Here is a 25,909-nt window from a genome sequence, read left to right on the forward strand (position 1 = left end):
TGAGGCACCTGGCATCCTTTCCCACTGAATGCTGTGCTCCCTGGACGAGCGCCTGACGATTTTAATTCCACCGCAGCGCTGAGGCTCTGCGCACTTAGCAAATGTGTCACAGTCGGGAGGTCTCGGGGAGCCTCTTGCCTGGAGAAAAGTACAAGGTCAATTTACATCGAGCTTCGTCCAAAGCCCTGATTGCTTTCTGACTCCCCTCCTGGCCTTAATCAGATAACTGTGCAGTAAAGGCTTCATTCTGGTACTAGATGAATGGAGACGGTGTTTATCCCTATAGAGAGCAAGTGGCCAATACGATTTATTTTATCAAGGACAAGAGCTAATACAAATATGACTTAGTTTTCTCCAAGTGACTTGTTTCGTTTCATGAACTGTTGACAGCTAGCCTCTAGGTATAGTTGAGAATCAGGAAAGGCTGCTAGAAACAGTGGATTCAGCTGCTCGAGCAGAAACCAGAAAAGCATCTGAACGCATACATTCTAGTAAGAACCAGTCCAGTCTCAATCCTGTCTAGTTTGTTGGTTCGTTTGTCCCTTCCCTTGGTTTTTCGAGACAGGGTTTCTTTATGTAACAGCACTGACTGTTTTGGAACTCGCTCTGTAGAGCAGACTGGCCTCAAACTCAGAGATCTGGTTGCCTCTGCCTCCCGAGTGCTGGGATTAAAGGTGTGCGCCACCACCGCCTGGTCTGTCTGGAGTTTTACTTCTACACTGACTCCTTCAGAAAGCTTCATGACGCAAGGATAGTCCTGGCATCGATCCTCAGTCTTAGAACAGACTTTGATGAGGCCGTTCTGAAGCAAGCGAATGGTGTTTTCGTTATTATGCCTGCCTTCAAATTATCTAACACATAAATCTTCAGGGGGGAACTTAACCCTTAGTGGATGGGGAAGGGGGTAGATGGGAAAGGGGAGGTGATGGGAAGAGAGGAGGTAGGGGAAACTGGTATATATATATATATATATATATATATATATATACCATGTGTGTGTGTATATCACCATATATGTCACATATACACACTGTATATATATGCCACATATATACCGTATCTATATACCATATATATATAATTTTTGCTTCCACTCTGATATCTTCTCTTTCAAAAGGGTGGCTGTCTTTTCCTGCTCATTTTGTGCAATACAAACTTTTCTTCCTGGCTCCAAAGGCCACAAGCCAGACTCACCCTGCACCCGCAGCCTTTTTTGTCATGCCGCAACACGGAGCTTTCAAGCTGTGATACTCGGATAGATTTTTCTTGGGAAATTAGGATTCTAAGACATCTGCTCCACCTTGTTTATTCTTGTTTGTTAACCTAACATGGGCTTCAATTCCAGGTGGGCTGCTGAGAAAACTTTTGAAAAGTATACTTTCTGTGACTATCTGACGGCATGTGGGGCGTCCCCACTAACTGGATTGGCATCTGATGGCTGGCTCTCCCTTTTCTAGTTCAACTTCTTTTCTCTTTACTCTCTGGCTACCTGATGCAGGATTGTTTTTCTCTACAATATGCAAGTTCCACCTCCTGTTCCTCTTTTCCAGAATGTTCCCCTTTAGTCTTCTATTCATTCAACCCCCTCTTGCTGGTTTCAATAAAATATCATACCCTGACAGTTCAACTCTGTCTATGAATGAGAGCCAGACTGTTGAGCACAAATCACAAGAGTCCTTTAGGTCTGAGAAGAGAGCTAGCTTTCTGTTCAAGGTCTCTCATTGACCAGATACAAAACTGGGGTGGATAAAGCCTTTATTCATCAAACAAAATAACTTTTCTAGCAAGGTGCCACCAGCACAGGCCGGCATGTGGTAGTGTTTGGCTAGATTGGCACACATGGTGAGACATGCTTGAACTGAGCCCTTTCAACCTCTGCCATTCTTTGTGATTACAAGGAAAATATGCAGATTATTCATATTTTAATATTTATGCTATTTGACATCGCATAATACTCTGTGTGTTCGTCTTCATCACACATGGCAAGATTTTTTTTGCTTTTTTATAAGAAAAACTGGTTAATATTCCACTGTGTATATAACCCATCTTCTTTGTGCAACCCACCCTCAGTGGACAATTAGGCTACTTGTGTGCTTTAGCTGTCTTGAATAATGCTGCAGTGGTCATGAGAATCTCCCTGAGATGGTAGAAGTCATAATGCAAGTGAAACAAGCCAAATACAAGAGCGCAAATACTATATCATCTTACTTATATATAGAACCTGAAAAGGCTGCATTCATAGAAACAGAGAATGGAAAAAAGGCTACTGAAGAACAAGAGGGAAACTAGATTGGGGGCGGGGGCGCAAGGTGAGTAACAGCTAGGCTCCTAAGTTACAGCAGTGTGGTAAAGACAGTTAATAATATCATAATTTGCACTTGAAATTTACTAGGAGAAAAGATATTTTCAATACACACACAAACACACATGCATGGACCTGTGTAAAGTGATGGTTATGATAGCTCACAAAGTATTGGTACAATTTTCATGTATTAACTTCAACTCAATCAATCTGAAAACTACACGTAAGGGAAGAAAATCACCGAAAGCACAGATGAGTCATATGCTAACAAAACCAACAGATGGGATCAGCAAGGTGATAAAAAAGCAGATTGGAAAGTAAGGGGGAGGACCTTCAATTCCTTTGGTACCAGCAGAACCTTCCAAGATGCTGCAGCCAAGCTTGGGACTACACTACCCGTGTTGGTTATTTCCCTGTTGCTATGATAATATACCCTGACCAGAGCAGGTGAGTCCTAACAGCAGGAGGGAGCATCACACCCCCACATGGACAGCAGACTGCTGAGTGCTGGGCCTCAGCTGGCTTCCTCCACTGTGTGAGCCCAGGAACTAAGCCCGGAGAATGGTGTCCCCACCTTTAAAATTGTGGGCTATCCATATCAGTAAACCTAACGGAGAAAATGTCTGCTAAGCATGCTCAAGAAACTCACCAAATCTATATACTTCCTCACAGGTGTCTCTGGAAGCTTTTTTTCTACATCAGCAATTCTCAACCTGTGCCCTTGATGGTCAAACCATCCTTTCCACAAGGGTCACATATCAGATATTTGCACTATGATCCAAAACAGTAGCTGAATTACAGTTATGAAATAGCAATGAAAATGTTTATATGAGAGATGCAATGTTTCACCCTGATCTACTCACATGGTTTTATTTTAATTAAAAAATATTTCTTGTATATTTAAAAATTCATTTATACATTTGTTTAAATTAGTGATTCTTTAGAAAGTCTTAGACAAACCCATATGTATTTGATGACTTTAAAACATTTGGCAAGGGCTGGTGAAATGATTCAGTAGGCTAAGGCACTTGCCACCAAGCCTTATGGATTTCTCTGACTTCCATATGCATACAGGTACTCACACTATATATATATACATAAAATACTCTTTTAGAGTAATGATCAGAAATATAACTGTAAAATATGATTTAGTTCCTTTAAAGATAGCAACCTATTTTTCCTCACTCTATGAACATAAAATATTTTAAACAGTGTGCCTTAATATTCCTAGAAAAAATTTTCAAGTAGGCTTAACTGTTGATGAGTTGCAAGTTAATCAAGCTGGAAGTAGAGTATTGAGGTTAATAGCATCACGTAACACAAGCTTCCTAATTTCCCTTTTTTTTCTTTCTCCACTTAAACGTGGTGGGTGTTTGTATTAATGCTGGGAGAGAAGTCGTCAGTATTCGCAGAAGGTCTACTTAATAGTAGGCTAAAATAGGCGCTGTATTAGTGAGTAACATATGGATGGACAAAAGCTGCAGAGTCCCTGTGGGAATGAAGGTGACAACATAAAGATTTGAAAGTCAAGAGGAAAAGCCCCGCCCTTCGCGGGGAGCTGAGTGATTTGAGGTTGCTTGTGTTCTTCTTTTGCTCTGTGTCTCCAGACACTATGATTCTTTTTCTCGGAACTTTTTTTCTCCCCTGAGATGGATTGCCTGCATGCCTCACCTCCCTTTCCCCAAACCCTCCGCTAAATGTTCTGTCTTCTCCTTGCTTGAATTCCTTGGCATCGTGTTTAGTCTTGGCTCTGGGAAGGAGCTGGTAGCTGAACATTTATCGTAGAAAGAGATGCGTTTAGCTAGGGGAAACTTTTTTTTTTAACTGTAATATTCGCTTCAGGCATGAAGATTTTTCAGTATTATTTCTCTAGTCTTCAAATAAATAGCCAAGCCAGTAAATGGAAGAGAAAATACAGACTTCCAGATAAATACTAAATCATGACAAAGGATTGCTATTCCATGCCTGATGTCTAATAAACAGCTAGTATATTTTAACCAATAAATATATGGAGACAAATCAGTGCCTTTATATAACATTCCAGAATGTTTGGATGGGTATTTTGTGACTTAGGATCAATTTTATTTCACTATATTAATTACCACAGTTTGTATTTTGATGCCAATTTCTTTTAAAGATTATTTTTTTAAAAAGTTGTGAGAGCTCTCCTGATTAAATGTGGACTGATGGTTTCTATTTAAAGAACAATGTATCGTTCATCTAGGACTGACAAAAAGGGGTGGAGAGGCAGCTCAGTAGCAAAGAGCACCCACTGAAGACCTAGTCAGTTCCTAGCACCCACATAAGGTGGCTCACAATGAACTGCAGCTCCAGTTGCAGAGGCTCTGATGACACCTTCTGGGCACCTGCATACACAGGATGCATGTTCATTCATGCAGGCATGAACACATAATCAAGAAGAACGAGTACATAGTGAGTTTCATGATTATAAAGTGGCATTTGAAAAGGGGACTTCAAGTCTTTTGTAAGATTTTCTTCCCAAATACTGTCAGTTGCAGTGCTGAGGGCATTATTGCACCGAATCGGTCCCTTTCTGTTTGTGTCTTTGTCTCTTCCTCCCTCTCTGTGTCTCCATCCATCTCTTTCTCTCTCTCTGTCTCTGTCTACTTTCTTCCTCTCACTTTTCAAAGCCACCTTTGCTTTTAATGACTTAGGAAGAAGAAACAATGCTCTAAGATGGAGGAAGATGATTCATCCCTCCCACTTGTCTTTCAGATGGAAGCCCTCGGAGCTGGTGGGTGGGAAGAACCAATGAATCACAGACCTACTGGGGAGGTTCCCTCCCTGTGCCTCAGAAGTGCACCTGTGGCTTGGAAGGCACCTGCATTGATGCTCAATATCACTGCAACTGCGATGCGGATAGGAGCGAATGGTAACTTTCCTTTCAATTACTTCGAGGGTATACAACTAGGTGAATGTTAAACCCTTTGATTTGAGGAAAGAATTAGGTAGAACTGTGTTTGGATGATACGTGGTACAGTCATTCCAATTCTACAGGTTAAGGTAGCGAGCTTTCAGAAGCTATTTTAACAGTGGATCACATATTTTGTTTATTTTATTTTTTTATCGTATGAGAAAACCAATGTGTCTATGACATGAGAGTTGTGATTCTCCAAAGATCCTTTTCAGTGTAAATAACAGTCCTTTCTATTTCTATAGTATTATGTAATCAATTACCAAAGCACATCTCATTAACATAGGCTGCAAACTTCAGAAGCACGAATTTCTAAATTTTGAATTATTATAGTTCTGAGCAATTATTTTTGCATGCATTTCTTTTTTATTTTTAAAGGATAAAGTATACCAGAAAAAAACAGATGTTATACGGATAATATCTTCAAAATGAAATAGAGTATTTTTCTAAGCAGAACCTATATGGAACCACAGAGCTCTGATTGAATTTTTATATGAAGAACATCATCTCTCTCACCCAAATTCTATGTTAAGGAAGAGGGGTGGTCTGGCAGAATATGAAAAAGGGGTGAATATGATCAAAAACATTGTATGGAATTCTGTAAGAACTGTAAGAATTTACTCCCTTTGAATAACAACCGTTTTTCTTAATATATTCAGAAAAATTGTTCACATACTGAAAACTGTAATTGTAAATGGGTAAAAATGTTATTAATATTGCTGAACAGCAATAAAAAATTAACCTAAACACCACCAATAACCCCTAAGTGCCTTCACAACACATTACTAATTAAAACTAGTTTTTTTAAAAAAAAAAAGCATTTAAAACATCTCAAATTCCATTCAGCTTATTGGTGAATAATCATAAATGTATATATGTATACACACACAAAAAAACTATGTTTTTACAGACTCAGGAAAATATTACAAAAATAAGTATCTGGGGCTCTGCAAAGAGAACTTACCAGATAAGGGAACTTGTAGTCAAACCTGGTGACCTGACTTCAGTCCTTGTGACTCACGAGGAGGTAGGAGAGAAGCAATTGCTGCAAGCTGTCCTCTGACTTTCACACACATGCCAAGGCATGCATTTTCTAAACAGAGTTTAAATAGATAAATGTTGTAATAATAATAATAATAAACGTAATAAATAAATACTTGAGTTAAGCACAGTTGCTGCTCTTGCAGAGGATCTAAGTTAAGTTCTGAGTATCTACCTGGTAGTTAATAACTAACTCTAGTACTGGACATGCAATGCTGTCTTCTGGCCCCCAAGGGCACCAGGTACACTTGTGGTGGGCTTTCATACATGAAAACAAATACTTATTACATAGAATTAAAACAAATGATAAATCTTAGTGTGTGTGTGTGTGTGTGTGTGTGTGTGTGTGTGTTTGAAGGAAGAGTGGTAAAATCAAACTTCAATAGGGGCTTCCAAGATTGGAAGAAAGAAAAGAACCAGGGAGAATGGGACCTAGATTTAAATTTCGTTTCCTTCAAAACACCAGTTGTGTCTTGCCATTAGGAGCTTAAACTCCTAGGGAATTCTGTATTATTTTTATTTTTATAAAAGTATCAGGAGGCAGAGTTGGGGTAGTCCAGAGTGACTGGAAGTTGAAGGAGAGGGTAATTTCCAGAAAAAAAAAGAAGGCTGTTTTTAACGAGTCTGCTGCATAGCTCCTACTCTGGACCCTCAACCTTACAAAGTGCATGTGAATCGGGGAGAGTTTCTAGTGCCAAGGCGAGAGCCACAGACAGAAAACTGAGCAAATAACAGGCCATCCCCAGTTACTGCTGGAGGAGAAAAAGATCTGGGCTGTTAAGTCTCTGTGATTTGCTTTGAAAATGCTTCAGTTTAGGGCAAGAGCGTCAAAAGTTTACGTCTTTACTACAAAGACCATGGTCCTCAAATTGAGAGGGAAGACTGAAAACCCAGAGCGAGGCAGCTACAGAGAACCCTGGGAAGGCCGAAATCATAGGCTTCTACTTAGATACCCATGAGAAAAAATAAAAGGTCGAAGGAACAATAAAAATCTAGTATTTCTTGACTCATCCACCTATATTATCGAGAACATTGTCATATTTCTGGATATTTCAAGAAAGTACACATCCAGATAAAATCAAGACATTGAGTGAGGTTGTTGTAAACAAAGGATTGGCCACTTTTTAAAATTTGTACCTGAAATTTTTAAGGCTAACATTATCGACATGTTTGAAAATCTAAAGTTAAAAATATCCACAGTAAGCGAATAGGGAATTTAATGTAAACAAAAGCGAACTATACTAAAGGACCGAGTGCATGTTTTAGAATGGCAAATTAACACTGGAAATGAAAATAATTGTAACAAATTTTCTGGGATAAAAGAAAATAACATCAGAAGAACACTCAGATATGTAGGAAGAAATGAAGAGCACTAGAAATTATAAATTATCCGATGTAAATTTACACAAAAGTAAATTTCTCTGATTAATTACGTCACAAAGTTTACAATATACATGTAAAGTAGATTGCTATAATATCACGAAAAGTTTGTGTGTGTATTTCTGTGGGGATTGGACTGTTAAACAATCTCATGGAGAGCTTCTGATACTGCATATTGTTATACGATATAAAATATAAGTAAATTGCAAAAAGTCATTGGGTGCATTTAATAATCCATTAAGGAAGTAGTAAAATTCAATGAACAAAGTTTTATCTGAAAAATGAATAGAGAAGACAGGGTTGACTATAGAGGAATGTGGAGTTGATCAATAATTACAAGTCAACAACAGCAAAAAACAAAGCAAAAATATAAATAAATCATAGGAGGAAAAAAAATAATGAATACTAAGAAACAAATCAGCATGCCAAGAGTCAGTAAATTAGCCATTTCACCAAATGCTGAAAAACTTTCCACCTGATTAAAAAACATAGCCACTGTTCTAGATTTTTGTCTGCTTTAGAAATAGTGATAGGGTCACCTTATTTATTTATTATTAGCTAAATTCCTTCTTTGAGCTCTCATACATGCGTTTTCTGCATTCTGATTGTTGTCCCCTGCCTCCTCCTGTCAACCCTTCTCCTCACAAAGAAGCCTTTCTCCACATTCATGTCCCTTCTTTTTTTTTTTTTTTGTGATCACTGAGTTTAACCAGAACCATCTGTTGACCATGAGTAGTGGGTATACACTGAAGACAATGACTACCACTGACCTAGAATCCACCACTAGCCCATGGTTGAGCACTCCCTAAAATGAGAGAGGGCCAGTGAGCCAGGAGGAAGGTATTCACCCCAAAAGTCATTGTATTCTAATCTTAACCTATGTTATATTTTGTAGTCTAGACGTTAATGTCCACAAGAGAGACTAGCTAACATCTTACCATGTTTCATATGCTAAGATGAGTGATTGGATTTTATTTTGTCAGTGTCCAAACTTAGTAGGAAAGTCTTCATTTAGAAGTGCCAGGAAAATCATTGCTTAATTTAGAAATCCGCTCATCATCATAATTGAAGGATTTCGTTGCTGCTCCTCTTTATTTTAGGACCAATGACACTGGATTCCTCTCCTATAAAGAACATCTGCCGGTCACTAAGATAGTGATTACGGACACAGGACGTCCCCATTCAGAAGCTGCCTATAAACTGGGACCTCTGCTCTGCCGGGGAGACAGTAAGTGGTCCCAATGTGTGAACTTAAGCAGAAGAAAGTCTTTTCGCTTAAGAAGCATGTGTCTATCACAGGGTAATTGAACCAGAACCCGAGAAACATAATGAATTGTTAATGACATTCATTGTATGCATATGGATGTGTGTAGGGTGGAGGGAGGTACATGGGCCACAAAGTGTATGTAGAGGTCAGAAGATAACTTGAGAGAATCTGTTCTCACCTACCAACATGTGAGTACCAGGGAATCAACTCAGATCATGAGGCTTGGCAGCAAGTGTCCTTCCTCCACCATCTGTGCCTTGGGAAAGGTAAAGAAACTATTGGCTGCCCACCTGATTGGTCCATAAATGCATTCCAGCGTTCCTGCGTTTCTCCATATATTTATTGCTGAGGAAGAATTGGCGCCATCAAAATGGTTAGGAATTCATGTGTACTTCCTACCAGTAAGCCTGGGGTAGGATAAGAACATCATCGAAGCAGATGTCAGTTTGATTGGACGTATATCAACCTTTAATCTCTATTCTTTTTCAGTTTATATGTCTGTGAATTGACTTTCAAAAATTGGACTTCTGCTTTGTATATTCAAAGTGTTATCACTCTAAAGTAGAATATGGAAATTTAGAAGTAGTTCATCACACACATATACACAAACACATGCATGTACACACAGTGCACGCCCCCTCACCTACCTAAATATTTGTTTTTCATCAGGAAATGAAAAGAACAGAGATTTTTTTTAAATTTTAAAACAATCTTCTTATTTTACATACCAATCCCAGTTCTTTCTCCCTCTCCTCCTCCAGCACCCCCAACCTTCTCCCCATCCCCATCCACTCCTCAGAGAGGATAAGGCCACCCATGGGGAGTCAACAAAGTCTGAACAGAGACTCTTAACCTCTTCAAAATCAGTTATTGCAGAGGTAGATGCATTCATTATGGGTGCTTTTAGTAGTTCCAGAAATTAAAATGGAAATAGAAAGAAGTATTTGTTTGCATTAAATGCGCACCCTAAAATACAGTTCCCACATAAGAAGGAAAGATGTGACATTCAGTAGATGTAGAGAGATGCGTAGCAAAGTTGCTTAGTTAAAAAGGCAAAGATGTTTCTGGCCCATAAACATTACATATGCATTCTATAAAGCTGCTATTCTAGCCACCATTTCTGGCGTTCATCAGCCTTACCCCTGCCTCCATCCCGCACTCATATGAAGCCAACATAAGGATGTTTCCTGGAGGGAAAAAATTATGAGCAGAGAGATGAGGTCGTAAAGTCAGCATGCATCCAGAGGAGTACAACGATATTTTGTGGCGACAGAGAAATGCCTCTGTAGATCACCTGCCCCGTCACTGCATGCTTAGATCAAAATGCTGCAGCAACCAGCCAGGCTTCCTTTCTTACTGCATGTGTCATGCCACAGTTTCTGGGAATCAGGTGGGCTTCTATTGAGGTCACTACTAATTTATTCCCTTAGAATTTTCTCCTTCCCTCCCTCCCTCCCTCCCTCCCTCCCTCCCTCCCTCCCTCCCTCCCTCCCTCTCTTTCTTACTTTTTTCTTTCTTTGATCCTTCCTTTCTTTCTTTCAAAAAAAGATTTTATTTTAAAAAAGAGTTTATTGAATGTGTGTGAGTGTTTTGTGTGTATGCATTTGCATGGGACCTTGTGTGTTTGTGTGTGTATGTGTGTGTGTGTGTGTGCATGTGTGCACATGTGCACACATGTACATGCACAGCAAATTAATTCTTGCTGCTTGCAGAGTCTGAAAAAGTTACCAGTTGTGGCCAGCCACATGGTACTAGTAAATAAACCTGGGTCCTCCACAAGAACAATAAGTACACTTAACTTCCAAGTCATCTCTCCAGCCCCAATCCTTAGAATTTCCTTACCTACCATTCTTGCTGAATAGTTAAGCACACACACACACACACAGACACTCACACACATACACACATGCACATGCATGCAAAGATGCACACACAGAGAGAAACAGATACACAATACACATACAAATACAACGAGGTCTACACTTTTAAATTTAATTAATAATTTTATTTTGTCTTGGAATGAGTCTCCATTCAGGCAAGCTTCCCCTGCTCTTTCCTAGTTGATATCAGCAGTATCTGGAGACATGTTTTGGTTGTCATAGTTGTGGAATGTGAGCTATTAGCATCACCTGGGGGAGAAGTCCAATATGGTTGCAGGTATCTAACAGTGGACCAGTCTGTCATGTGCCAAAGATTCTAGGGTCGGTGTCTATCCTAACATTGGGAAGCTGGAAGTTAAACAGTCTGAATAAGGGGGTACCAAAGAAAGCAATCTTGGCAATATAGATGTCTATGTTATTTGTAGTATTCTGAGGTCCACTAATTAACTTCTGACTTATTAAGCTGTTATTGAATACTTGGTTATTTTGCCTCCTATGGTTTGTGAGGTGAGGCTCATTTCCACATGAGGCCCTGTATTAGACAGGTTTTCAAAGCTGCTGCAAAGCACCTTGACAGAAATCATTTTTGTTTTTGGTTTCTAGAGCTACAGGCTGTGGTCAATTGGCCCCTTCCTTTTGTGCTATGGTGAGGGGAAACATCAAAGAAGAGAGGTGTAGAATAAGTTTGCTTACCCCATGGTGGCGAGAAGCAGAAAGACAGAGACAGAGAGGGGTCAGGAAGAGAGAGGACAAATCTGAGGACCAAATGTATCCTTAAAGGTCCACCCACCACCCACAGTCTCCTCGTCCACCTAGGTTCTCCTTAGTTTTCATCATCTTCCAATAACACCATCAAATTATGAATACATCAACGGATGAAGTTATTGAACAAGTCAGAACCCTCCTAATCCATTCTCCACCACTGATGGATTCCAAGTAAACACCAATCCTCCAACACGGGCCTCTGGGGAAGACACTTTATGCTCACATTGTAGCATAGCTCAAAGACGAGTTTCCACATAAAGCTGTTTGTAAAAATGTTCCTATGGAAGAGCAATGGCTGCAGAACAATCTCACTCCTTTTCACTCCGTGGAAATCTGTACACTTAAAGTTGCAATGTTCCAGCCAAGTTCCAAGTGAGGTATACTGGGCAGAAGGATACAATGTGACATCAGTATTAGAAATGGGCTTTGGATAACTTAGGGTTGAAAATAATTAAAATCTCATGATTCAGTGAAAACACAAGGTGAACTATAAACCTAGTGACCAATGATATGAGCTTTGATGTAATGACAAGGAAAATGGAAAGGGGAGGGCTCAAGCCAGGCACGAACTGGCTACCATGAAGTGTAGAAAAGAAGGCAATTTGTTAGGGAAGCAAAACCCATATGATCTGAATGGAGAGTCCAAATTAGCTGTTTGAGGATGACCTATGACATTTCTGTTTGACCCAAACTGATTTTGTCATTCATTGAGATAATTATTTTTGAACAGACAAGCATAGGAGTATAAACACAAGAAAACAGGTTGAAATTTTTTCTCCCAGAAATGTCTCTAGAGGTGCAAGTAGAGATGTTGGAAACTTTAACTCTAGCCATTTTGTGTAAGAGAGGATAGAAGTGTTGAGAAGATTCAAATAAGTTAAAAATGATGGTGAACTCTGTGGCTACTAGCTATGAGATTTAGCCCAATTATTGGATGACATCTCTTCTTTCAGACCCTTTCCATCTCTACCACAGGCGGCTCTGGAGTCCATGCCACTGCTAACATTGTTGTTGACAGCAGAAGTCGTATGTAGAAATTGTAAGGAGCTTGTGGTGGAAAAATAATGCCAGCAAAAACTATTATCCTTAATTACCATGATGCTAAACTTTGATCCTTCATGTGCTTATTTATATTGTTCCTTAATGACCCAGCTTTTAGATTATGCAACAGTATGTCATACTCTTATTTGGTTAACTGATTCATTATTTTTGTTTGTTTATTTTTGTATATTTTTATGTGTCTATTATATGTTAAAGAATCACTTAGACAATGTAAAAAAGTTTAAGAATTTTGGCAAAAGCAAGAAGCTACAAAAAGATCCATTCCCTCTACCCGATAATAGTTTTCTCTCATGCATTGCTAAAATCCCTATCACCCAGAAACCCTTGTAAAAAGTCTTCCTTTTCTAGTACTATGGTTTTGACTTTTCCAAGACCTTTTAACAATGGAATTGTTCAAAGCTGTTTTCTTTTTCATCTGGGTTCTCTTTGTTTGCATATTGTGCTTGGTTTATCCGTGTGGTTGTGGGTACCCAGAGTTCCCCCTTGTTTAGTGACTCAGCAGTTGTCATGTGGCTGCCTTAGAGTAAATGGGATGTGGATCCATTTACTGATTAATGCAGTGTTTGGTTATTTCCAGGGGACTATTAATAAAGCCAGTATAGAGATAGTTATGCCTGAAAGTTCTTGATTTCTATCTAGAACTCATTCTAAGATAGGGAATACTGTTTCATATGGTGTATGTAAGGTATGACTGACATTGTAAGATGCAGTAGAGGACATAAATCATACCTCAAATACCAAATTCATCAAAGAATAAAGATTTTAGCATCATGGTGACTCTTAGGTTCTCTGGAAGGTTCTAGACTCTTTAGTAAAGGGAGTGTGTGTGTGCGTGTGTGTGTGTGTGTGTATGCGTGTGTGTGTGTTCTTGTGTGTTTAGAGGTTCTAATGGTTACAGTTGCACACTATCACATCCAGGGTCACATGTATTCTAGGCATTTGAACTCACACTTGCATGGTATGGACTTTACCCACTAAACCTTCATCTCAGTCCTGAGTTCTAAAGTCTTGCTGAGGATACACCTAGCTTTCTTTTACTCCAGACACAAAAAGACCAAAGGAAATAATAAAGGAGAAAGATCCAATCTTACCAGTTGGCAGGGAGCTGAGGAACGGGTGTTCACCCGTGTGTTTTTTTGTCTCCTCGGCCTCCCAGGAGCTCGGGGATGTCTTCGAATTTGTTATATTTTTGAACAGTCTCTAGACAAACCTTCCCTCCATATCAGAATATACTAATACCAGTTATTCACATAGGTTCTTATTTAGGAGATGTGAAGGCGGGTAGATACTTGTCTAGCATCCTTCTGGAAGCTTCCAACCTATAGACCTATCTGTTTAGTATTGCCTAGGCCAGTGTGTTTCATAGGCTGGTTCTCATCTGGCAATTCTGAGTCCCAGTCAATGATGAGGTTAGTACAGAATGTAGAGTATGCTTTTAGGATGATTTATGCCAACTGAACAGAGAAATTTATGTCTGTTGAACAGAGCAGTAATAAAAAATGGACTAGAGATAGTAGGGTTTTTTTGTGCTGTTGTTTTTCTGATTCTGTTTTTCTAGCAATTTATTTTTATTGTAGTCATACAAAAGCATCAGTCCATGATGGATTAGGGCCAGAAGGAAAAAACTGAAAGAAAGAAAGTGGTTTTTCAAGATGGCTTGAGAATCCCAGCTAGAAGCTAGCATTTGGCTTAGGTCTGAGGTGGTACTAGCCTAAAGCCCAAATGCTCATTGAAATATCTTCAGAATTCCTCTTAAATTTTAAGGCAACATAAAGAAATCCAGGTATGATGGGCAAAGTTAAGTGGTTTTGGATACACGACACAAGGACATCATGGGGTTGTTCTGCTGCTTTGTGAGTCCTCTATCACAAAGAATCTGCTTGGACCTCAAGGCAATCCAGCTCCTGGCTTTCTCCCTCATTTGCATTTTCATGTAAAATTCTCCCCTTCTTTACTGAACTCTACAAACATTCAGATGAAAACCTTTCTTCAATGAAGCCTCACTCTTAGATCTCTTAAGAGCACAGACCTTCTGCCTTGTGTTGAGACAAATGTCGGGTAAATTACAAAGATTTATTTCTCATACAGTTTTTGATTATATTTGATCCCTTAAAAGTGTTGTCCATTGCTCATTTATTTTTGTGTTTCTGGTACCTAGCATTTGCCTATGACATGAAAGATAATCAATAAATAGCAGTTTGTAGAAGAATGAGAGTGATCCATCATACACATCTAAAGAAATCTGTAGATGGTTTGTGATTATTGGTAAGAAACAATTTGACGGTAAGCAGATGTGTTTATTTGGTGAAAGTAGTTTGGTTGATACAGGAAGTCTGACTCATTTTTAAAATTATTCACAACACAGAGGACATCTGGTTATACCTGCGATATTTGCTTGTTATGTGCCTGACTGGGGCAGTCAAGATGCTTTCAGATAAGAACATAAATTTAGTTCTAAGTTTATTTATATTTTAAGATCCTTTTATTCGTCCTCTGAGAAGTTCATGCAATGTATTTTGGTCATATTCACCCTCCTCCAACCCTTCCCAGACCTACCCCCATTTCCTACCTACCCAACACTGTGTCATCATCTTTTAAAATCCATCAAGGCCTATTTGTTCTTCTCATTATCCTCTCGAGTGTTTGGCCATTCACTGGATCCTGAAGGAATGACCAGCAACCACACCTTCAAGGACAACTGACTATTTCTCTTGGCAGCTATCAATAACGAATAGCTCCTGAGATAGGCATGGGACTTTGTACCCACCTCCACTCTCTATGCAGACAAAATCCACTACTCATAGTTTCATTAATTCTTTGAGAACTTCATACATGCTTACAACATATTTTGATAACATCACCCCTTATATCATCCAATTTTTGGATGCCCCTCCCAGTTCTCCTTCCAAATTCATGTCCCCCTATTCGTGAAAAAATACAATCCACTGAATCCATTAGTGCTGCCCCTTTTCACAAGGTGTGTGACTTCCATTTGATCATGAACAATCTACTCCTAAAGAAAACTGACTCCCTCTCCTCTAGCAACAACTAGGATGTCAATAGCTCCTCAGCAAGTGGTAGGGCTCATGTGCCCCTTCCCTTTCATGCTAGAATGTTGGCTGGCTTAATTTTGCTCAGGCACCCACAGCCTTAAAGAATACTCTTTCAGAAATGTGTTCATTTAAAGTAGAAGTATGTTCTACTGCTTGGAGGAAAAAATGGTTTATGGCCTATATTTCTTTGTTTTTGTTTAGAAAACAAAAATCATTACTAACCAGTTTTGCTAGCTCTGCTATTCTTGTAGCAATCCTTATATTTAAGCATTATCCCATTGTCCTATCATTAAAGCAACTCTATTCTTGAATGTTTTTTATTTTGATTTATTTCTGCTTGGGTTTTGTTGTTGAGTAGCTGTTGTTTTCCTTTATTTTCCCTCTAGGACTCGTGAGCGCTGTCTTTGATAATTCTGCACATGCGTTGGGATAATTGTCACCTTAGGATTCGTCACAAACACAGCCAATTTAGCCTTTAAATGTTCTCATTCTCTTGGCAACAGCTTTACTGAGATGGAACTCACATGCCCCCTAGTATACTTTTTTAACATGCACCATCCAACCATGTTCAGGATGCTTATTCATTTTAGTGTGTTCTACAGAAAGGAGCAGTCATCTCCATGGCTAGCGTGAGAATCCCATGCATTATCTGCAAATTAAACCTGTGTCTACTTCCCTACTTCATTCTCACCTCAGACATAAGCAACTAGTCAAAAGCAATCTCCCTCAAACATACACAACTAGTTAAAAACAATCTCCCTCAGACATATGCTACTAGTTAAAAATAATCTCTACAGACTTGCTTAGTCTGTCCACTTCATATATATTAAAGCACAAAATGTATATAATTTTGTGGCTGGATGTTTTCACAATAGTTCAAAATTAATCCTTGTTGAAGCATATGCCAAAATCTCATTTTTATGGCCAAATAGTATTTCTTTTTTCCTAAAGAATTATTTATTTTTATTAAGAATTTTTAAACAATCTTTTCTCATTTTACATAGCTATCCCTGTTCCTACTCCCTTACACCCTCTCGCTCTACCCTTCTCTCTACCCAATCCTCCTCTACTCCTCAGAAAGGGTAAACCTTCTCATGGAGAGTCAACAATGTCTGACACTTCACTTCCAGGCAAGACCAAGATCCTTTTCCACCTATATATAGGCTGAGCAAGGTATATTTGCAAAAAGAATATGCTCCTAGATGCCACTTCAAGCACTAGGGATAAATCCTGGTCCCACTGCCAGTGGCCCCACAAACTGCCCAAGACTCACAACTGTCCCCACATTCAGTGGGTCTACTTTGGTTCTTGTAACAGGAGGAGAGGGCCTGCTTTGTTATCTCAGCAGCCCCATTAGCTTACACCCAAAATAACTACACAATAACTATATTAAAACACTGCTTGGCCATTAGCTCTACCCTCCTATTAGCTAACTCTCACATCTTGATTTAACCCATTTCTATTAAATCTGTGTTCACTACGAGGTCATGGCTTACAGGCAAAGATTCAGCATGTCTGACATGGCAGCTCCATGGTGGCTCTCTCTGACTCTGTTTTCTTCCTCCCAGAATTCAGTTCTTTCTTCTCCACCTACCTAAGTTCTGCCCTATCAAAAGACCAAGGCAGTTTCTTTATTCAACCAATAAAAGCAACACATAGACAGAAGAACCTCCTACACCAGGTCCTATGCAGGTTTCCCTGCTATCAGTCCAGAGTCTAGTGAGCTTTCACTAGTTCAGTTCAGCTGTTTTTATGAGTATCACCATCATGGTCTTGACCCATTTGCTCATATTATTGCTCCTTTCTTGAACTGCTCTCTAGTAGCTCAGCCCAGTGCTTAACTGTGGATCTCTGTATCTGTTTCCATCAGTTGCTGGTTGAAAGTTCTATGCTGGCAATTAAGGTAGTCTTCAATCTGATTACAGGAGAAGGCCAGCTTAGGCATCCTTTGCACTGTTGCTTAGAGTCTTAGTTGGGGTCATCCCTGTGGATTCCTGGGAATTTCCCTAGTGCCATGGTTTCACTTGTCCATTAATGACTCTCTCAATCAAAATATCAAAGGAGTAGATAGAAATATTCCATTTATCCATTCATTGTTTGGTAAATACTTGAAATGGCTACATTGTTCTTTTTAAATAGTGTGACTAAATTTCTATAATCACTTTTGAGCTTTTTTTGTGGCTAAGGGTTTTCATTTCTCTTGATCTTATATCCAAGAGCTGTGTAGTGAAAGGAGAGGCAGGCTGTGTCCTGCCACAAGGCTAGCTTTACCCAAAATAATTACATGGAAACTGTATTCATTTAGATACTGCCTGGCCCATTATCTGTAGCATTTTATTGGCTAACTCTCTCATAGTGATTCAACCCATTTCTAATAATTTGTGTCTCACCACGAGCTCGTGGCTTACCAGGAAAGATTCAGCATGTCTGCCCTGGCGGCTGGCTCCATGGTGACAGCTCTCTGACCCTGCTTTCTTCCTCCCAGAATTTAGTTCTGTCTTCCCTGCCTACCTATGTTCTGACCTATCATGCCAGGCAGTTTTCTTTATTAGCCAATGAGAATAACACATAGACAGATGACCTTCCTACATCAGAGCAGAATAGGTAAATCCTAGCACATCCCTATAGGGTTCATTCCTTTGGGAACAAATAGCACTTTGGGGTCATGCTTTTTTACCTCTAGCAGATTGCTCACATTATTGTGCTTGGTCTGCACTGAAGGATGCAGACATCTTGTTTTCCATAACTTCATATCTATCTTTCAAGTTGACTAATTTATTGTGGAGCAGGTTCTGTTTCTGTAAGGCTCTCATGGTTTTTTTTTTCTCAGAGTTTCTTTAAATCTAAGAAGACTATCTGTGTCTTGACACTTAAAAAATAACAAAACATCCTTTAGGCTAAATATATTTTCTTGCTCAGAAATTGGTGGACAGCTGTTTATTTGTTTGTTTTATTTTTGTTTTTTCCTTCCTTGAAAGCTTTGGAGAAATGTGAGGTCAAACAAAGCTTTTCACATTAAAGGAGACTGCCTTTCTTTTGGTGATTGTTTAAAAGAATAACTATATTTAAAAAATTATTATTTAGTCAAAATGCATGCAAGTGTTATATATTTGATATTTTTCTGTTAAACAGCTATGATGGTCTAGAAGGCTTTAAAACATTCTGTGTTTTAAAGAGTTTTTGCCAACCTTCTAAATTTCTGTTCTCAGTTACTTCTTTGACATTGAATCTTTCCATTCATTTTATTAAACACGTTTCTTCTCAATTATGTTGTAGTTTTATAGGAAAAATACTCACAAGATCTATCAAGTTAGGTTAGGTTATTGAGAATTTTTTATCCTATGAAATTTCTGAAACCCATTTTGTCCACATTGACTAGTATAGTTGACTGAGAAAACACAGCTGCCCAGAATGCATTAAATAATCAATTCACAGGATTCAATAGATAACTTTGCAAAAGTTAGATGCTCAGACTGGAAAAAAGGTATTGACTAGCTATTTGGTTAATTTCTCCTCCATTTGACAGACTTTCCTTCCATTTGGCAGTGTACCTCTGAGTCACTAAAAATGTAGGGATCAATTCTATTTCAACACATAATAAGATAGTATATTTTCATACCTTCTCTATGTCTGATAATCCCCCATCCTCAATAAATTCTTATTTCAATGCTAATTGTTCATCTTTTGTTGCTGGACTTCCCTTCCTTCCTTCTTTCCTTTTTTCTTCCTTCCTTTCTTCTTTGCTTTCCCTCTTTTCTTAACATTGTCATCTTATTATCCTCTTTTCTTTATTTCTTGCATTATTTCCATTTGTTTAACAAAAATTGAATGTATTTCTTAGAATACTTAAAATTTAAACATGTAGGAATTATTCTAAGCTTTTCAGTGGCTACAATGACCAAGAAAAGTGTATAATTTTTTAGTAGGTACTTATTGAGAGTATACTTTATACTATGGGACTATGGGAGAGAGAGAGACAGAGAGAGAGAGAGAGAGAGAGAGAGAGAGAGAGAGAGAGAGAGAGAGAGAGAGAATATGTTTATGGCTTGTTCTTGGCATTTATATTTTCATGGAAACAAAAGACAATAATCCAGGAAAGTATATGTTATGATAGATGCTAACAAGAGCTGCGAAGAAAACAAAAGTATAATTAATGCAAAAGTGAGGGAATTTTAAGCAAGATGATTATTAAAGGATCATTAAGAAAGCAGCATTCAAATAAAGACAAAACTGAAGAGACTAAGGAAACAAGGCTTGTATGTATCTTTGAAAGAGTCTCAAAGCAAGAGGAAATCATAGCAGTGATTCTGATAGGGACACAGCTGACATAGATTTATAAATGTATGGATTCATGTAACAAAGTGCTGGGGAAAATGATGCATGATAAATAAATTCTCAGAGATAGATATTGGGGTTCAACCCAAAGGTCCACCCAAAAAACAAAACAGCCAGCCATCGACTCTTACCTCTACCTCAGTCTGAAAATGGCGATCCTGCCTCCAGGAATCTCAGAGTGAGGCTGAGTCTGAGAGCTGTCTCTTCCAGTTCTATAATCCTTTCTAGTTCTAGGATTAAAGGCGTTCACCACTACTGTCTGGTTTCTACAGCAAGCTAGAGTGTCTACTGGGATTAAAAGTGTGTGTCATTGCTGCCTGGTCTATAAGACTGACCAGTGTTGCTGTTTTACTTTTCTGATCCTCAGGCAAGTTTTATTTATTATAATACAAATGAAATGCTCACAAGGCACATTGAGCAAGCTAAGGATGGCAAGAATACCAGCGAGGAAACTGGTGGTCATACTTGGGAAGATTTAGAAGTCTCTATTTTCAACTTCAGTGATCCTGGAGAACGTTAGGGAGTTCTGAGTTGAGGGTTCTTATGATTTATCTTTTAGTGAGATTTTGCAGGATAGCATCAAAGCCAGATGATGAGTGATGCCACATTATTAATTATCTGAAAGATCATAGTGGCTTGGAGCATGGTGCAATGATGAGAAGCGTGATGTGGGTATTGTATAGAGGGGGGATTAATAAAGTTTGCTGATGAATTGGTGTCATTTTCAAGAGGAAAGGTTAAGAAAATGATAGAGATGTGTTTGTTATAATAGTTGAAAGCATGGAGCTGGCATGTATTGAAATGGGAAAGACTATTTACAGGGTCCAGAAGTTGGAATTATTGGAAGGAGCTTCGTTTTTGGACATCTAAAAGCCTAGATGTCATCATAACTTGAAATAGAGATGCGGTGTTGTCATGTTGAACAGTCCGGGCTTGGGACATATATTCATATATAATAAATAGGTTTACAGCTGCAAAACAGAGTTATTGTGGATGGAGCTGTGTAGTGGCAGAGTCTTGGGATATTTCCACAGTGATCAGTTGAAGTGGGTGAAGAGAAAGAAGGATGTCTGAGAATTATATATCACAAGTGAGAAAGATGGAAAAAGGTGGGCATCCTGGACTCCAAGCGAAGGAAGTGCTTCACAGGAGAAAGTACAATCAATTATGTTAAATGTTGATAGCTTATGTAAGGAAGGAATTGTGACACCTGAATTGAACAATGTGGAGATCATCACTGGCATTGACAATGGCTTCCTTAGGAGAGTTACCGGGCTGTGTGTGGGAGATCAGATCCAGGAACAGGCTCAGAAAAGCAGTGAGATGTGAAACAATGGGGAAATTAGTAGTAGGTGGGAAGAAAGTAACATTATAGAATTTATTTTGCAAGATGGGAGAATTAATATCATGGTTGTACTGAAGGAAGAAACCAGATAATAGAAAATTTTGGAATAGGAACAGTTTGGGATTGTACTGAAAGGGTGTAGAGTGTAGCTAGTACTAACAGGGAGAGGAAGGTAAGATGAGTGATTAGAGAATGTCTCTTTGCCTTTCTAATTACAGAGAAGTTCAAGGATGAAACATGGAAACATGTTTGGATGCTTGGAAACAGGGCAGGTGCTTAGTCACCCTCCCAGATCATAGGATTCATGTAAAGCATAAGCCATAAATGGCGCCAGATCATAGGATTCATGTAAAGCATAAGCCATAAATGGCACTGGCAAATTAGCATATAGTGTTCTCACTTAGCCTTGTACCATATGCAACATATGTTTACATAGGGTGAACTTTAAAGGTTGTTTATACTTAAGCCCAAGTAAAGATCGTAAGTCACGTGTGCAGAGGTCATTGGATAATAAATAATGTAATAGCTCTTATTTTTGGTGAGTATGGTCAATGAAATCTTCTATCAAGTTAATTAATATATAAAAGTTTTCTCTGTGCGTTGGAATAAGAATCTGATGTGTCTGACTATAAATGGTTGAAGGACCAAAGTATGATAATTTGAAAACAGTGGTGGTCTAATATAAAGTATGCATTATACAATTACAGAAACATGTTAGGAGGTCTTTTTACAGTCCATGAGAGTATTAAAACACTTTAACAATATTCTCAGGCAATATTCTGAATATGAAGCTATTTTCTGGCATTAAATGTATGAGTAAAAGAATTTCTTTTTCATTGGCATCTGCTTGATAGAAAGTTGTTAATTTATGCTTATTTGTTGTGCTTCTGCCAGAATATCTATTTCATGTTACTTAAATACCTAAGTTTGGTTATAAGTGATTGATGATTTTTTTTCAAATGAGTAACAGGACTCGAAGCTTACTGCATAATTATAGATGTTAATGTAGGGAATTAGTATTGGGTAGATGAGTTATATTTTGAATTTGATATATGTTTTCCATATACTAGAATGTTGTCATTGGATAGTTCAACACAAATTTCTTGAAACAAAAGAGAATGTGACTTATGGAAGGATCTTTTTTTCTGATATCTCACATAACCTTATACATTTTCCATTGTTACTTGGTAGGAATAAAGGACATATAAGCAGCAATAAACTTGAACAAACTTAAAAGAACATTGCTAACCTTGTTCACAATTTTATACACCCTCTTATACCTAGAATGAAAGTAGTTGGTTGCTTGCCTCAAAATTTCATTCTTTGTGGATGGAGATGAAGGAGGAATGGATGGGGAGGGGGGTAGATGAGAAAGAGGAAGAAGTAAAAGCTGGTTGGTATGTAAAATAAATAAAAATATTATTTAAATAAAAAAGAAGAAAAAATTCATTCCTGGGGCTAGGGAGATAGCTCAATCAGAAAATGTTTACTGTTCAGGTGCAGGCAATTTAATTCAGATGCAGCACCCACCGAAAGTCCTGTGGGGGCAGAGATGGGTAGATACCTGGGACTTGCTGGCCAGACAATCTCTTACTCAATTTGGTCCGTGAGCTTCAAGGGTCCTGCCTGAAATGAGAGATCTTGTTTCAAAAACAAAATGGGCAGATCCTGGAGAATGACAGCTGAGGTTGACTTTTGGCCACATGTACATGTATGCTTGTTTGTGGCCATGCACATACATAGAAATACATATATGCACACTTTCCCAACACAAATTCTATTTTTCCAGCCTCTTGCAAATTAAGTTTGTGTGTCCTTGAAAAATAAAAGCATATGTATGTGTATGTCTTTCCCTTTGTTACTAATATCCACCTTTGCATAAAATTGTAAAATTATTATAAAAATAATAAAAAACATATGCTTCAGATTATTTGTAAAAGCCCTTTGATTACAAAGGCAATCTCTGCTCTGCTTTTGTAAGAGGTAAAAATCATACCAACTATGTTGAACATGTTGGCGGGGACAGCAGGGATATTTTACTGTATGCAAAAACCCATGAATAACTTTGCTCCCTTTTTAACTGGTCTATAACCCACACACAGTGACTCTCCCAAGCCAGATCTCATTTGCTCCACCATCATTTTGACATATATGGATTTCAATGGGGGTTCATAAATTGTTGAAAATAATACAGAAGTGCTAAAAGGAGGCAGCAGCGAATTATTAAACCAATACTTCGGTTTTTGTATAACAATGAAACAAGATGTAATTAATCTTAGTGTTTCATTTCTGTTAAGAAATCTATATTTTTAAGCTAATTTTAATGGCTCATAAATATTTAGAAGACACAATTGACTGGTAAAATACTTCTCATCAATATTATATATATATATATATAATATATATATATATGCAATTTACTTTTAAGAAAGAATTCTTATCACTCACTTCCCTCAATTTTATTTCAACAATCCTAAGAAAATATTACTTTTTCAAGAATTCTTTTTTAAAAGCTATTCTACTTATGAGAGAACTAAATGCTTAGTAACTTTTTAAAGTACAGTTGGCGTTAAATAGTGCTAAATTCTAACTCCTTAAGGGGCTTCATAAAAATGTTTACCCATGAAATCAAATACTTATTACATGGTCTTCTTTTGCATTAATAAGTACATTGACCCTAATTTAGAATGGATACATATACCTTTATAGACATGTACATATTGTATAGTTATGAAAATTTAAAAGGCCAAGATTTCAAAGGAACTTAAAATTTTCTCTGATTCACATTTTAATTAGGTAATATTTAATTACTATTTAGCTAATTATCACTAAGTATTAATATTGTAGAATAGTGCATCTTGATGTGTCATTTGTGTGTATCTGTTCATGCTCATGTGTGCAATGCACACAGAGAACAGAGGTTGACTTCAGGTGTCTTTCTCAGTCACGCTCCAGCTTGTTGCCTAAGAAGAAGGTGTCTCTCACTGAACCTGAAGCTCTCTTATCTACCCCATCCTAACCCTGGTATTATAGAAGCATGCTGTCACACTGGAATTTAAAACACGGGTGATGAGGATCCGAACTCAGGCCCTTGTGCTTACATAGCAAGTGTTTTACTAACTGGTTCATCTCTGTAGTCTAGCCACTCATGATATGTTTTCATTGAAATGATTAAAGAAAGCATCTTACTTGCCTAGCAATAAATGATGCGGTGTTTCAGATCTGCTCCTGGGCAGCGTAGGGACTCTCCAACCCCCTTCTTTACAGAATCCTCTTGCAAGGATTTACAAGTTACTGCTATTGCTACAGATCTCTACCTCTTCTCCCTTCTCTTAGACTACCCAGATTCTCTTGGGTGCACAGGACATCCGGAGATGAGGCTTCACGCGCCATTGCACACCATCCCACTAATATTCACAGTGGCCTTGGCTTACTTTATAATTGTCTTGAATTAGCAGCAAATTCTTAATCTCATGAAAGGTTCTTACCTCATTCTCCACATATTGTGAATTTGTAAAATGGGGTTTCCTAACTAAGCAAAAATGTATTATTGTGTGTGTAAGAGTGTTTTAGCTTCCTAAAGCAATAAATTGTTTTCAATAGCCTGAGACCACTTATTGTATAGAGGGAATCAATTCAAAGACTGTCCTTCAGTTTCAACCATTCCCTGAAGTCTTCCATATGAAGCTCTATTGGGTTAGTTATAAATACAACATGTAGCAAACAAAACCTTGATTTTATAATATATAATATAAAAATGACATTACATAATTTAAGCCTGAGTTCTGATCATTCCCTTCCTAAGCACATGAAATCATATTTAGTAGTATCCCATAATTTAAAGTTACATATTTATTTTGACCTCATATCTAGCATTTTAAGAGAAAGGCATGTCACCCCTTGTAAAAGGAGATCAGGTTAGCACTTTAAGGAGCACAGATGTACTTTTATCCCTAAGTTGGCATTTTTCATTTTGTGCATATTTTCATAGACTAAGCCCCAAGGGTCTAATATACAGATGTAACTATCGAAAGGGTGTGAGAGAGAGCCTTGACAGAATACAGATAATGTGTAAGTTGGCTTAGCTAGAGGGAGGTGGTGAGATCTCACAGACTACGTTTTTTTCCAACTGTATAAGCTCAGTTTTCAATTGTCCACACGCAACAGAAATTTGACTTTTGGGTCAGATCCACATGAAAAAGAGAAACAAAACAAACAAATAGTAGACTTATGTGCTGTTCTTCCCAGTGTCACAGAGAAGAGAACATTTCAAGGACAGGTGGAAACAGTCACGTTGGTGATTTCCAAGTAGCAGGGTCTCTGCTCTTTGCTAACGTCATGAAGTCTTTCTTTAGAACAACAGTTTCTGACTCCGGAGGACCATGCTGTCCTTCCTGTGGGAAGGTAATTTAGCTAGGAAGATGTTAATCCTTGATGAGAGGGTGGGTGGAGTGGCTTCTCACTAAGGATGCCTAGTTCTAGCTGATGAACTGAGAACTGCTGGCGGCAGCTGAGGCTCATAACTCTTTTTTTTTCTGGATAAT

General features: G+C 38.3%; 1 protein-coding gene across 1 annotated transcript in view; it reads left to right on the forward strand.

Moving 5' to 3' along the window:
- Cntnap4 (contactin associated protein family member 4) overlaps positions 1-25,909 on the forward strand; it is a 298,020-nt gene that overhangs the window by 227,830 nt on the left and 44,281 nt on the right. Inside the window, exons 14-15 of the mRNA XM_048437330.3 lie at positions 5,039-5,195; positions 8,759-8,886. Of these exons, the coding sequence (XP_048293287.3) occupies positions 5,039-5,195; positions 8,759-8,886 (285 nt within the window). The remainder of the gene's footprint in view (positions 1-5,038; positions 5,196-8,758; positions 8,887-25,909) is intronic.

The sequence above is a fragment of the Myodes glareolus genome, chromosome 22, assembly GCF_982192425.1.
Source record: "Myodes glareolus chromosome 22, mMyoGla1.1, whole genome shotgun sequence".
NCBI classification, from domain to species: Eukaryota; Metazoa; Chordata; class Mammalia; order Rodentia; family Cricetidae; genus Myodes; species Myodes glareolus.